General features: G+C 37.7%; 3 protein-coding genes across 3 annotated transcripts; 1 reads left to right on the forward strand and 2 right to left on the reverse strand.

The window, feature by feature from the left end:
* Window positions 1-949: 949 nt before the first annotated feature.
* MELLADRAFT_105159 (family 20 glycoside hydrolase) lies at window positions 950-4,690 on the reverse strand (the record flags this gene model as incomplete). The annotated part of the gene is made up of 15 exons (XM_007408472.1): window positions 950-984; window positions 1,087-1,255; window positions 1,368-1,711; window positions 1,889-1,929; window positions 2,076-2,285; window positions 2,340-2,475; window positions 2,562-2,661; window positions 2,755-2,870; window positions 2,951-3,023; window positions 3,101-3,223; window positions 3,314-3,429; window positions 3,526-3,548; window positions 3,717-3,802; window positions 3,903-4,311; window positions 4,404-4,690. 15 exons carry the CDS (start codon window positions 4,688-4,690, stop codon window positions 950-952), a joined length of 2,268 nt encoding a protein of 755 aa, XP_007408534.1.
* A 1,562-nt stretch (window positions 4,691-6,252) lies between these two features.
* Window positions 6,253-7,100, forward strand: MELLADRAFT_105160 (uncharacterized protein; the record flags this gene model as incomplete). Its single annotated transcript, XM_007408333.1, has 5 exons — window positions 6,253-6,467; window positions 6,564-6,621; window positions 6,700-6,743; window positions 6,815-6,893; window positions 6,972-7,100. 5 exons carry the CDS (start codon window positions 6,253-6,255, stop codon window positions 7,098-7,100), a joined length of 525 nt encoding a protein of 174 aa, XP_007408395.1.
* A 4,622-nt stretch (window positions 7,101-11,722) lies between these two features.
* Window positions 11,723-14,698, reverse strand: MELLADRAFT_105161 (uncharacterized protein; the record flags this gene model as incomplete). Its single annotated transcript, XM_007408471.1, has 4 exons — window positions 11,723-12,171; window positions 12,962-13,003; window positions 13,388-13,432; window positions 14,407-14,698. The coding sequence occupies 4 exons, from the start codon at window positions 14,696-14,698 to the stop codon at window positions 11,723-11,725; spliced, it is 828 nt and encodes a 275-aa protein (XP_007408533.1).
* Between the last annotated feature and the right edge of the window lie 43 nt (window positions 14,699-14,741).

Here is a 14,741-nt window from a genome sequence, read left to right on the forward strand (position 1 = left end):
GTTCACCTTTTAACTCCGTAGTTTTGTTAAAGTTGAGCAAGAATTCCAGACCTAATCAAGACTTACCATTGATTTCTAATTTCCAAAAAAAAAAACCCTTATATACACGAGTTTTTCATTTCTTTCACAAAAAATTTCAAAAACTTATCACAAGATTTTAGGATTATTGAAGATTTTCCAAAATCAACAAGTTCCATTTTATCTCTTATCAACTTTACTGAACCAAATTTTATTCTGAACAACAAGAAAAAAACTTCATCTCAATTATCGTCACCATGTCAATATGTATGTCTCACTCTCTACCCTTTGTCTAACTAGTAGCTACCAAACAAAACCATCTGCCGTAGACGGTGACCCCACTGCCAGTTTACATCCTGAACTCACTCAATTATATATCTCTTTAATTTCAAACAAGTTCATCCAGAAAATTAAATCCTGAATATCACATTTTTGATATTCTCAAAAATTCACATACACTTCCATTGATCAATTCTCTTCTACCCTCAAAAATATAAACCCAAAAAACCAAAATCAAAACGAGCAAACCTTATCCAATCCCATCAAAAATCCAATCAAATTAATTAATTATATTAAAAAATTATGTTTTTTTTAAAAGAAAACAACATATAATTTATATTTATAATGAAATGCGATAAAGATAGAAAACAAAAGAAACTTGAAATTATTTTTAAACACACAAATATACCAATCAGAAAAGCAACCAAACTTTTTTTTTTCTTTCTCTCAACCAAAAACCCCCATCAAAAATTCATTAATTGAAAGAAAAAAAAACATCAAAAAATAATCATAAAAAAACGAATAAAAAAAAATCAATAAAATTAACTGGGATACTAAATTATTTGGGTGAGATTTTCTTCTTCTTTCTTAATTTCTAATCACTTTATTGTCCATCTCTAATCTTCATTCAAGCCTTTCTTTTTCTTTTTCTTTAACAATACTGAGGTCTACTAACCCTATGATAATCTAACCAAAAAAAAACACCATCACATCCATCAAACCAAATCAACCAATTGAACTTAATGAACTACATTTGATATGAATTGTGAAAGGAAAAAAATCACTCACCTAACATCATCACTGCTCCACTAGTAGGATAAACCAATTCAGTTGAAACTTCTAATTCTTCTAACCTATCTAACCTACCTTGAATAAACTCATTTAATCTATAATGCATGGTATCTAACCTAGACCTTAATCCACCATACCTAAGTTCTAAAACTTCCCAACCAAATGGCTAAAGAAAAGGAAAAAAACCCACCCACCCCCACGACAGGAAAAAAACCCAAAATTCATTCAACTTTTTTTTTCTCAAACCAAAAGATCATAATCAAAAGTGAATGACAAACCTTATACATAGACATCCAAAGTTCTCGATGATAAATCCACATAACCTTAACCAAACCAATCAATCTACTCAACCTACTCATCGAATCATATCCAGCTAAAGCCATTAATTCTTCTACATCTAATCTTCCATAAGCCTGAACTAATCGATCTCTCAAATGACATTTCAAACTTAACACTTCTGCAATCAGTTTAGGTAATTTCAATCTTTGATTTAATGGATACTCAATCTTTTCTTGATGAGTAGAATTCGTAATCGCTCTTGATAAACTTTTCGATAATTCATTATAATGTGTTTCAAGATCATGTCCTGCATATTGTGGTGATAAAATCGAATAAAATGGTTCTATTTTTCCGTTCGGTTCCGTTCGTTGGTTCATCGTTTCCAAAAATCGTTTTTCATAATTCAAACAGACAAAAAAAAATTAACACCAAACCCCACATCAGTCTATTTTTTTGTTCAACTTGTTTCTTTCATCTTACTATACCTAATCTCCTACACTTCTTTTCAATTTCCGCTCACCCTCCCAAATTAACCATTTACTAAGATTAGGTGTAAACCTCCTACAGGATTCAAAAACACCCAAAAAAACCACCAACCTCAAAATCAGTTTTGTATTTGTTTGGAAAAAAGAAAAACACTTCATAAAAACCAATTCATCTTGATTGTTCTGATTGTTTTGATTGATTTGATTTTTTGCAAAACTTACGCTTTATCATCAATCAATTGATGTTCAGGTTGTAAATCATCTAATTTAGAAGCCATCAAGAAATCATCAAACGAACCACCACAAATCCCATCAAATTTAACTTTCAAAAACTCCAAATCCACTTCTAAATCCAATGTGAATCCATGTTCCGAAAAATAAAGTAAACCAGGTAAAGCCGACCAACTAATTAGGTTTCTAATCTCAGTTCTTCTTTTCCCTCACCAAGGAATAGAAAGAGATAGAGAGACAGAAGAAGTTACATACATATCACATTCGTTTCCTTCATCTCCCCATATTGTGGTCATTGCAATCTTCACATTCAAACTTGGATCTTTAATAGCTTTCATACTAGCACCAATCGTTTCAATCGTAAATGGTAAAGCAGTCCAAAACCTAGACCCTAACAGAAAGCATAAAACTTAATTTAACACAAGTTGGATAATCAAAGTAAAAACAAAAAAGATATAGATTTATAGGTATACTAACAAGTCCAAATCCCACTTGCCATTGCAGGCGTTTTGAAATTCAATTGACGATGTTGATGAATCTTATTAACATAAGGTCCAGGAGTAGTATGATAATAATCCTTTTGAGCACCAAAGAAAACATATCAAGTTGAATTTTGAACGAACAACATGAAAGTCAAACCCAGAAGAAAAAGATTTGATAAATCACTAACCCAATAAACCAAATCGATTTCAGCCGGAATAGATTGAACCAATTCATTTGAAATCAAATGATTCGAATCATAATAAGCACCTAATGAATTATTTTTAGCTTCTAAACAAAACAACACTATAGTCGATACGAATCCACCAAAAGTTAGTCAAGAATTCTGATGTTGTACACAGGAAACTAAAGGGGATATACTCAACTATCAGACCAAATCATCGGTTTTAATTCATGTTTTTTACATATTTCATTCACTCTTCTTAAATGATTCGTAAACTTGATCAATCCAACCAAAATGACTCAGTATAATCCAACTTGAATTCTACTTAAAGGAATCGAGCAACACAACCTACCACAACAGTACTATCATGATGACCAAACAATTGACGATACCTACCTTCACTAACCCCATGAGCTTCATCCATTCCAATATGAATTTTCTTACTTTTCAAAGGACTTGTAATCGAAACAATCATCTTCATAGAAAAAAACACCCACACGCACCCCATATTAGAGTTAGATTTCAAGATGAATTGAATTCAAGTGATCTTGGATTTTGGATTTACCTTTTCAATAAATTGATAAACTTCTTCACTTCCAACTAATAAGACTTCATGTGTATCTCTCATTCCTCCATACCTTGGCCATTGTAACATTTGACCTAAATGACCTAAAGTTTGAACTAAAAAACACACACACAAATCATTTTAGAAAATTGGATTTCTTCCTTTTGGGGGAGTATTTTGTTTGGTTAATGAAGAAAGAAAAAAACACTTACTACAAGGAATCACTTCTATTCCACTTTTTATTGAATTTTCCATTCAGAATTTCACGTCCCCCACCCCAAGAAAGAACAAAAGAAAGAAAAAAAGAAACATTCGAATCAGTTTTGGTTTTCTTTTGTTTTGAAATCTTCCAAAAGGATTCATGAAAAAAAAAGTAAAATTCAGGGAAGACAGAATCACATACAGTGAATCAGCATAATGATCGATTTCTTTTAATTCATCAAACTTATAAGGACCTCTAAAATACCCAAAAAACGGTTCATTTTCAATCTATTCCCTCCCAAAGAAAGAAGACCCCAACCCGCCCTCAAAACCAATCAGTCTAATTGAAATTCTCAAGAAAACAACCCAGAAAGAGATCCAAACTGACCTGATAAGTATCTTCAGTATAAAGTTGTAACATATTCAAACCCATCAAGGCCATAAACCTTAACAACTCTTGAATCCTAATCAATTTAAGTACACCATTTCTAGAACAATCAATCATAAGTCCTAAACAATCAAATCTAGAAAGTTGATGATAATCATTTAATTTCATCAAGATCTTATCATGTTCTTTGATACGAGTTAAAGTTAATAAATGTCCAATCGATCTAAAGGCTTCGGATTTTCGTTTGTAAGTGATGGTGATTGAGAAATGTGGAATGACTTGGTTTTGGTTAATCGAACTTATATAATCCGTTAAATGATTTGATGACGTATTTGAAAACTCATGAAAACTTGGATTTGAGGTTTGGATCTTGAATTGGTTTTCTAAAAGGTTTGAATCAAATTTGAATCTAATTCATCAAACCAAAACCAAACCAAAAACGTATGATTTGTTTTAGTATCTATCTGATTTTCCATCATTAAAAAGAAAGATATACTGAACTTGATAAACCACCAATATTCTTGATCTAAATCATTTCGGATTTCTTCTTCAAAAGAAGGTAAAAAAGCTTTAGATTCAATCGTTCTAGTTGTATTGATTTGATGATTATAATCTTTTATTGATTGGTCATGGTTTTGATGAATGAAATTAAGATTAGGTCTGATTGAGTTTGTAGAGAATTGGTTTAATCCGAAATGAAGTTCAGGTTCGATTTGGTTTGATAAGAGGATCAATCGAATCGATGATGGTGATGGTGAATGGTTGTTTGAGTCCATTGAAGAGTCCATGAATGGTTTTTTGGTTTCAAGTGAATGAATGAATGGTTTAGTTAGTTAGTTTGACTGTTTACCATTTGTTGTAATTTGAAAACTTGAATCGATCGATCAATCAATCTCTTCCATCGATCAAATCAAAATCAAATCAAATATCAAAACTACATACAAACCATTCATTTTAACCTGTGTCTCATACCACACATATATCTTCATTTCATCAGCTCCATCCTATGAAACTTTGTAACACTGGAGTGGTAGCTCAAGGAGAATGCTAGTAACACTTATGCAGAGGCATGCACAGGGATGAGACAAGGATGTTGAGCCAGTCTGAGCAGTCTGAGCCTTCATCACATTTTCTGAAACAGAACAAGTTGAATTTATTTTTTGGTAATTGTAGACTTGCAAGTCAAGTCTCTTTTATGCAAAACTTCTGTTGTATAAAAAAAAATTGAACCAATTGTCAAAGGATTCTTGAATTTCAATTGCAAGAAAAGTTCAAGAAAATGATTAACTTCAAACATAGATAAGGAAACTGATAAAAAATGTTTTTAAATTCAAACCAACCTCTTTGAACAAAATCTCAAGATGTAAATGCCTACTAGGATAAATAATCTTTCAACAATAAACAACACCCTACCTGACCCCAAAGTGCCTATACAGGTATCGTCAAAAGAGTGATGAAGTAGAAGATGAGTAGAAAAAAGATAGAAATCAATAGGGGGGTTCAACATCATTGAGACTAATCTTCCTCCTTCCTTTAGACAACTGCCAAAGTTGCTCAAAGGAGGATATGTACTTGTAAGTGACACATCAGTTGATACATGCTGCAAGTGTTAAGAACATGGAATCATTTGAACAAGGAGGAAATCTTGTGATTCCTGGGCAAAAAAGTACTGTACCTTGTGCGCAAGAACAAGGCAAACAGCTTTTCTCTTTGGTAGAGAAACATGCAGAAAGCTTGCAAGTCCTGTCGTTGTCGCACAAGGAAATACGACTTACATACATATATTGACATTCAGGCAGTTCGAATCTGTGATTCGTGGACGCGTGAGTTCAAACGCGTGAAGCATCGTGTGTGATTTTGTATAAGTTGACCTGGGCTCGATCGATATTTATGGCGTTCAAACATGTGCAAGAAATTTGCAAAACCGATGAAATCTTGCACGGATCTTGCTTAATTAATTTTTTCACAACCCCCTGCTGTATGTATCTTATGTATCTCATCAAGGGCAAACTGAGTCCTCGAAGCGGGGAAGCCTAGGTTCACACATAACTTTCTTAAGTCTGCAAGTTTTGTGGAAGTTCTATGCAAGATGTTTAAAAGAACTTGCACAGAACTTTCTCGCAACTTGCAAATTTCTTGCGCATGTTTGAACGCCATAATTGTGGGATGCATTGCTATTTATATATCTTGAAAACACTTTAAAAACCTGATGTCTCTTTCGATTCACCTTCCTGAACTCAAGACCTTTCCGTTCAAAAATTGAACCTCACATCTTTCCAATCCTTTTTACTTTGAAGTTTGCTACATATTCAACCTCGAATAATTTCCAGATTTGTATTGTTTTGTCATTATGAAATGGTTCATCTTTCTTGGATTGGTGTTACAAGTCTTATTTGTAATGGGTTATCCTGAATCCAATCTTCGCTTAGAAGGACGTGACTCGAGTGGTCTGGAATCGATACACCCAAAGGAACTTTCCAAGCGCTCGACAGCGCCAAGCAACCCGGTAGTCTGTCCTGGTCAAGAGGGGAAGCCATTCGTTTACGATCTAAAAGTTTTTGGAAAGTTAGTCAAATTCCCTCCTTCTGGTTTTCCAAGAGATTCTCTTCGCTTCACCGATCGTATTAACTGACCAAGCTTTATTCCTGGCAACTTGATTAGAATGGTCACTGCTCTGATCTCGCGCCCAGCCTCATGTGTTTACTTCTCAAACCTGGGTGTGAGTATGACATCTGATGAGCCAACTGAGAAGCCAGAACGTATTGAATTGACTGGCTGATTGACTCATCTCACACAGATGTACGTCGAAACATTGGAGGGAGAACCGGCCATGTTTCATGAGTGAGTGCTCAATGACTCGAGGTCATCTTGATTATTCGAGGTCCATATGAACACATGATTTCTTCTGTCAGCTCCTCACCCTCAATGGTTAGAAATTACTATGGCGCTTTGATCAGCGACAATTGTCAGGTTACCAGGCCTGTTAAGCTTGTAAGTCTTGCATGTACTTCTCTCTACTGCATATCAAAATTGAACTCAAAATTCCTTGAAAACGATACCGGTTTATAGAAAAGCAACCCTCCACCGAGCACGGATGACCATTTGGTCATCATGATAATCTTTTATGATACTTATTCGGATTCCAAGCAAGTTATGACGTGCGACAAAGCGACGGAGGATGACATGCGTTCCGTGTGACCAATGAATGCCATTCTACACTGTTAACGTTCAGACCTACAGCGTTGTGATGACTGTTGTCAGTAGCAAATGTGTTCAATATGTGAGGCAAATGCAATGTGACTAGAACTCAGGCGGGCTTGCCCGCCTCTAAACTTAACGAGTAGAGTGTTGATTCTTATGGTCTAAATGTCTGGAGGCTTGAGTCATAATGAGGAAAACAACAACTTAAAATAGGATAAATGTTTGGAATATATGCTCCATGCTCAACTAATCACATTATTTTGTGTCAAGCCAAAAACCATGTAGCAACTATCAAAGGCTCAATACGTTCCAAATGAGATTTAAAGGTTGACAATATACTCATTCCACATGGAGATCAATTGACCTATACAAAATGGTTTACATCAACTATATTTTTATCAAAGCAAAAGCTCCACAAAACACAGACACAGATAGTTTACAACTCTAATAGAAAGGAAACCCAATGGATGATGAAAAGTCAAATGACTGCTCATTCGAATCACTCAAAGGTATTCAAATACATTATTAGAATTGAAGGGAAAGAAGGGAAAAGAACTTGAGCTTTATAACCCATACCATTTTCTGAAAAGAATCAAACCACACACAAACAATTAGTATAACACACTCCTGTTAAAGAAGAGTATACAGACAAATAAAATTCTTTTTACAATTGAAAAGAAAATTAACTGAGTAAAAAGTCTGAATGCATTATCTAAAGCTTCACCAAGTTCTGAAAGACATTCTCTAAATAATTCAAAGTTGCATTCATAATAATTGGATTTCAATTCCAAATTGATTTTTGATTTTTTCTCTTTGTTATTGTCAAACAAAGAACCAAATCTTTTGTTTCCTCTCTACAGCTTGGTATTGGGGTATGTGACACTGTAACTCACTGCTTGTGTGAGGAGTGCGCGTCTGTTAGGCGTACTCTTCACTAAAAATGTGTTGATAAAGGTAACACTGCCAGCATTAAAGAGGTTCCCAGATGGGAATATGGGTTGTAGGAATCAGACAGCCTTTGTGACTACATATATCACAATGGCGGTCTGATCCCTACGACCCATATTCCCATCTGGGAACCTCTTTAATGCTGGCAGTGTAAAGTGTGGTCTTCACGTGGTACACCCAACAATGAAGAGCTAGTACGCTCTAACCTTGTGAGACTGCAAGGGGCAGGCTTTATACTTTGGCAAGCCAAAGATCCTGAAGGCTACTTTAGAATCCGTGTAAGGGAGGAAGCTTTGCTACTTTACGGTTTATTTCTAGAGGATATGATGGCCCAAGGCTTGTAGAAATCAATACCAGTGTGCTCAGCAATAGAACCTGTAATGCTCAAGTTTGGTCTTTAGACTTACACAACTAATCATGTACTCAAGGATCCCCTTAATGGGATTTCAAGTATAATGTGATTCTGATGTTGTGATGTGTTAAAAGATGGGTGATGAATCAAGGGAACAAGTCTGGCTCGCAGCGCTACCCAGCGCTGCTAACTGACTTTTGAGCAGCGTAGCTCGCATTGAGCCCGGCCAAAGTCAGGGGCGTTCAGCAAGGCGTACTTTTTTTGGGGGGACAAAATAGCAGTGAAAAGCGCACTTTTTTGACGCAGCGCTTCCCAGCGCTGCAGGCTTAAAATTAGCGCAAGACAAAAGATTGCGCATAAGGTGTTGGGATGTAAAGATTGTAGAGAAAATGTATATAAAGGGCTTAAAAGAGTGTATAGAAAGTAAAAATTATAAAAAAGAAAACAAAGAAAATGTGTATAGAAAGTAAAAATTATAAAAATGAAAACAATAGCATTAAAAAATGGTGAAAAACAATCAAGAATAAGTTTTTTGGGTCTTTTTTGTGAGAAATTTCTTTGCATATTCAATAACCTTGCCCACTTCAGCAAAGTCCCCCATCAAAGGTACCCCTTCCAGCATCCAAATAGTCCCACACACTAACATCTCTACGATACAAGTATTCAATCCACCTTCTTCATCGCTACAGATTTGTCCGGCAACAGAGAAAGATCATTTGGGGGGACTCAAAGCTGCAGGTGTTGCGAGATAGTTCTTTGCTAATACCAATAGCACTGTGTATTTTCCTTCATGAGCCTGGGATTATCATGCCAAAGAGATAGGTGATCAGTAATGAGATTCACTTATATAAAAAGAAAAGATTGATATAAAAAGAAAGAATTGATATTGATATTCACTCTCCACCAATCTAACACGGTTTGTGGATTATTTTGGTCGGATGATTTCATTGGATCTATCCCTTGGAGATATCTGTCAAGCTTGTTAAGATGGCTTTCTGATGAGACCTCATTGTAAAAATAAAGATAACCCGGTTCAAAAATGCTAGGACATGATTGGACTAATGGAGGTGTGGTTGAGGGGTCCGCTTGATCTTGTTCTTGAAGAGCAGCTGATTGACGTTCAGACGTGAAGGCCTCATGAAGTAAGGCTTTGGCCCGGTCAAGTTTGGAAGAACCTTCTCGATGGTACATTCAATGATATAAGTCAATCAACAATTATCAAATAGCCGATGCAAAAGAGATGAAAAGAAAGATAGGTTACCTTTGTAGTGATTCCAGGTATCGATACCATATGTCTGTGCGTGGAGAGACAAGGGTGTCTCCCACCAGCACCAGAACTGGACACCAAATCGATTTGCGGTCTTTGAATAAAAAGTGGAATAGGAGATTCAATATGGATGGCTTGAGGTAATATTGGACTGGAGGCTGATCAAATCTGAAAGGTGCCATTGGAAACATGGCTGAGGTTTGTAACTTCAATCAAAGATCAAAGGAGGTAGTGGCGGAAAGCGTGGACAGGTCAAAGGGTTTAGTGGCGGAAAGCGTGGCGGTAACATTCCCGGGGCCAAAGTATCAGCGCACAGCATAGCTACTTGGACCCTGCGGGTCCCGGGTAAAGAGGCAATAGCGGCGGGCACAGCGCTGCGAGCCAGACTTGAAGGGTAGAAGGGGGGTTTATATATTCACAGGTCAAGCGCCAACTTGTGGTTAGCGTGTGATTCTTGTCTCACTTGTGGTTGACACTTGGTTTAGGTTTGTTACATATTTAATACATTATGTACATGTGTTTATGTGGCTCTCGACACTGAGCCTTGAGATGTACTTATGGATTTATACACTAATATAATATTACATGTGTTACTGTTAGCCCATGGTCGTGAAATCAGGGCTCAGGGCTGACAGCTTGCTTTGATCATTCCTGGTTTTTGGTTCATTTCCTGAAGTACCATTTATGTTTCCTTTTCCTCTGGCTTGCCAGCTTCCTGGTGACCCCTCCTTGCCACCTCTGCCGGGTGCAAAGACTTGGGATGACTTGTTCTTTTATCCCGAGGTCCAGAATCCGCCTTTTTTTTCTTGCATTAAAGTTTGGAATCCAGTTGCTTCCTTGGTAACAGGTTGTTTGGCATTTTCTGGGCCCTGCTCTGTTCCCAAAAGGACAGGAGTTTGTTTACCCCAATGGTCAGCATGTTGTTTCTTCCATTCTTGCCTAACGGGGCAAAAAAAACTTTTTAAACTTCACTTGATGTCCCTGTAATATCCCTCAACTAGTTACTTTACAAGAAGTCAGTATGACACTTAAACACCTAAAGTCTTAAGACTTAGACATCCATGTACTTCCTTCCACAACGCTACATTGCTCTGACTCCTTAAGGATCTTTGAATGATCTTTGTCAATGTCTCCTTTGCAGTCAGGTACATCTATATTATCATTTTCCTTTCCTTTTCATCCTTAAGGATCTGATCTTTGTCAATGTCTCCTTTGGAGTCAGTTTGTAATCAATATATACTTCTGTTCTAGAATTTAGAAACCTTCCACCAGTTCTTGTAGTGGTGCCCTTCTCTACGCGCCTTAGAAGATAAACCTTATCTTCCACCCCTTTCCTTAGTGAGGACAGTTTAAGTCCTTACAGTCCCATTGTTGAACGCAAAGAATCTCTTGGCTTCAGACTTTGTCTGGCCGGTCACCGGATCAATTGTCTCTTTCCCACCGCCGGCTACGTACAGGTTCTTGGCAAACTTCCGCTCTCCGTTATTCTTGATGTCTTCTTTTGCTTCTTGTAAGATATCTTTGTGAAGATATCCTGCATCAATCATCACATGTCATCCTTTGCTTTTCTTTACAACCATCACAACTAGTCTGACTTTCATACAGTATCTGAGTGCAATCATCCAGCACTTCTTTGACCTCTCAATGTGTACTACATTTTCTTTCTGCCTTCTGAACATGTTTTCCGCCATTGGTTTGTTATATTCCGTCTCTAGGTAATTGATGAATAGATCCATCGTGTCTGTCCAGAAACCATAAGTCATCAGCAGTTCTTCAAGTTTTGGTGGTACTAGTCCTGAGAAGGTTGCTGAAGAGTCATCTTCTTGAACTTCTTTCAAGGTCTTTGTATTCTTTTTTCCAACTTGTCTGTGATCTCTTTCAATCCTGGCCTGATCAAAAACGGCCAATTTGATGTATGCGTTCAGAGTTTTCATCTTGTTGTCAAAGTATGGTGTTAGCGGTAGCAGAAGTGATCCTTCAATAGGCTTTCCTATCATGTAGGTTATTCCATCTTCTGTTTCTGTAGAAATGTGTTCTTCCAATCAGTTCAGGCTAATTAGGTTTGTTATCTCTTGTGCACTTCTTACCTGATAAGGTGTTGCTGTCTACCTTGTCTGCCTTTTTGACTTTCTCCTCTTGGTCTTTAGTTTTTCTCTTCTTCCCTTTTGCGACCTGCTTCACCAGTACGACTCCAGTTTTGCTCTTGCTTTTTCTTTTGCCACCTGTCACTAGGGACTTTGTTCTAGGACTTTTCACTGTTACCTCTGGTGAGAGCTCTCGCCTGTTTGCGGTTTCTGTCTCCTCCGGATTTCTAGCCCACTTCCTGGGTACGTTGTTCACAACATTGGTGGTTATGTGGTCCTGCTCTGCTTGGGTTGGATGGGCTCCTCCGTACATGCCATTCAACACTCTCAACATTTCTTCTGCCCTATCTGGGTTGCTGTAATAGTACTCATGCTCTGTTAGCTCCATCCACTTTGCCCTTTTGGCATCACCATCATCTATCTCCAATGGATCAAAACAAGGTTTGTTTCAGTTGTTTTGGTTCCTTCATCTTTTCCTTTTTTGGATGTTGATTCTACACTATTTTGGACTATTATTGTCCTTGTTGTTCTAGCATTACCATTCCATTTCCATCCTTTAGATGTTTTGGGTGCCTCAAAGGCTTTGGTTCCTTGGCAGGTGTTAACTTCTATGATAATTTCATATGTTTTATCCCTTTCTTTGTTCACAATATAGCTTGTGACATGCCTCGGTATTGAGTGACAAGACTGCCTTTCTTAGTTGATTGGGGGTGTATGCATGAATTGAAAAGAAAAAGTAGAAAACAGGGGGGGCTTTGGGGAAGCGTATATGTATCTTTTTCAGGGTTGGCAAAAATGTGGTCGGATACACCACAGGGTGAATTTTGACTGGGACCAAGGTATCCCCACAACAGCCCGTTGTGGAGAATGCGGTGACAGTAGGGTGATCAAGACCATGTGGCCCTCACCCAAGCTTGTCACCTATCCTACACGTTAGCGTAACATGAATTAGCGGGTGAGCTGATGTGTGTGAGCGCAACCTGTTAGCCATGTGCTCAGCAACTCAAGCAGCTTGGATGGCTTGAATTCTTAATTGATTTTGTACTTGTACACTTTTTATTTTCTGAGGGACAGTGACATCACTGGATCTCACTCTCAACTTTGTTTATCAACCAACCCACTGGCCAAATACCTTTTCTCAATTCTCTGACCACTCAACCACTTCCAATTTTTTTCTCCTCCCAACAATCTCCTCCCTTGAGCTTACTTTGCATCTGTTCAACAGTATGCAAGGGGTTGTTATTATTGTCTATTCACAATGGCACGAATTCAGGTAAATAATTCACATTTGCATCATCATTCATTCTCTTTTCAATCTCAATAACAAATGCTCATCAACTGTTTCTTCATAAATCCAATTCAATGGGCGATTATCCGATCTTCTTGCTCTCTCAATGCATTCTGCACCTCAACAAGTTACTGGGCTTTGAGATTAGCCAAGTCATTGGATGTGAAAATTCAGCACAATTACAATATACCAATTGGCTGAAGTTTATCCCAATTGACTCTCTTTTGGCCATTCAAGATGCCATCACCAATCTTTATCAGAAGGTCCTGTCCACCTTCTGAGTCTTACCTACAAAGCCTTAACAATCACGCCAAGTGTTGAAACTTTCAACTTTGTCACACTGACCCGGATGACTTTCTTGATCAACCAAACCGGGATCAAAGGTCTTACCTTGTGAAAGCATTCAGGCGGGTGGTGGATTGCATGTCACACAAAGACACTTGTGGTTGACAATGAGGATGATGTTGGACCTATCAATCCTAGTTGGCTTTGAAGGCTCTTTTTCTTTTGCTGTGCATCTTCTTGGGCCTTGTAGAAATTCTCTTCCTTGTTTATCTCTTTCCTCTCTTGATTTGTCTATGTTTCCATACATCAGTACATTGTTTAATGGTTTTCTATGTTGTGTCAGCTTCAGGTCTCACATTCAGTCATATCTACAACATTATTTCCTTTGATACAAGGATCCCCATCACCTTCAGATCTATTTTAGTTTATTTGATCGTTTCTCTCTCTATTTTCCAACTATGCTCTCCCAATCTTATCCTTCCTACTAGCTTGATATATGTATGTAGTATTTGAGGATATTTTCCAATTCAAATAGTAGATGAACTATACACACAATTCTGTCAGCAAAAAAACAGCCAAGCTCAATTTGAGCGGGCTGGCTATTAAGACAAAATAATGTGCAATGAGCACTGAGGGGAATCACTCAACCTGTCATTGGGTGATCAAGCTTGCACAATTGTCATGTCAGATAGCTCACCTTGTCACTGTGTGAGTCATTTCACCTGGTTATGATGTGCGTTGCTCACCTTGCTATGATAAAGGTCAGATTGGGTTAAGCTCACACTGGTTGGCATGTGTAACTCACGTCGGGTATGGCAATGTAGACAGCACATATTTCAATGGCAGAGCAAAATCTCATGTGCCACCAGCCCTGTGGTGTAGGTGGTGGTGTACAGGAGGTACAGAATTTAAAATGGAAAATAACTGTTCTTGTTCTGTCACTCACTGTGTTCTGTGTCAGCGCTTGACTCTCCTCTCTATCCTTCTGCATCCTTTCCTTTGTCTCCTCTCCTAGCCTCCTTTCCCGCTTGTCCACTGTGTCCACCAGAAAATTTCTTGACGTCAAGATTGTAATGTACTACAAAGGGCCCCCTTTGGAGTGGGTGACATTCTTGATGTCAAGAACCTCTCTGGAGGATGCAGTGGTCCCTCCTTTCCTCCTGGCTGTCCTGAGGACGTGCTTGCCTCCAGTTGCGCTTGGGCTTCTTGTTGTTGTTTGTCTTGACTTTGTCCGTTGCTCTGCTGCTCTGGTTGGGTATCGTTACTTGTACCTTCATCCTTGTTGGATTTTTTCTTGCTGTGTGTTTCTACTTTCAAAGTTGTTTTCTGTTTATTAACTATTTTGATTTTCGTTCCTGCTGCTACTACCATATTCTTCGCGGCTTCAATGTCTTTGGTGAATGACAACATTTTG

This window comes from Melampsora larici-populina, assembly GCF_000204055.1.
Source record: "Melampsora larici-populina 98AG31 unplaced genomic scaffold MELLAscaffold_12, whole genome shotgun sequence".
NCBI classification, from domain to species: domain Eukaryota; kingdom Fungi; phylum Basidiomycota; class Pucciniomycetes; order Pucciniales; family Melampsoraceae; genus Melampsora; species Melampsora laricis-populina.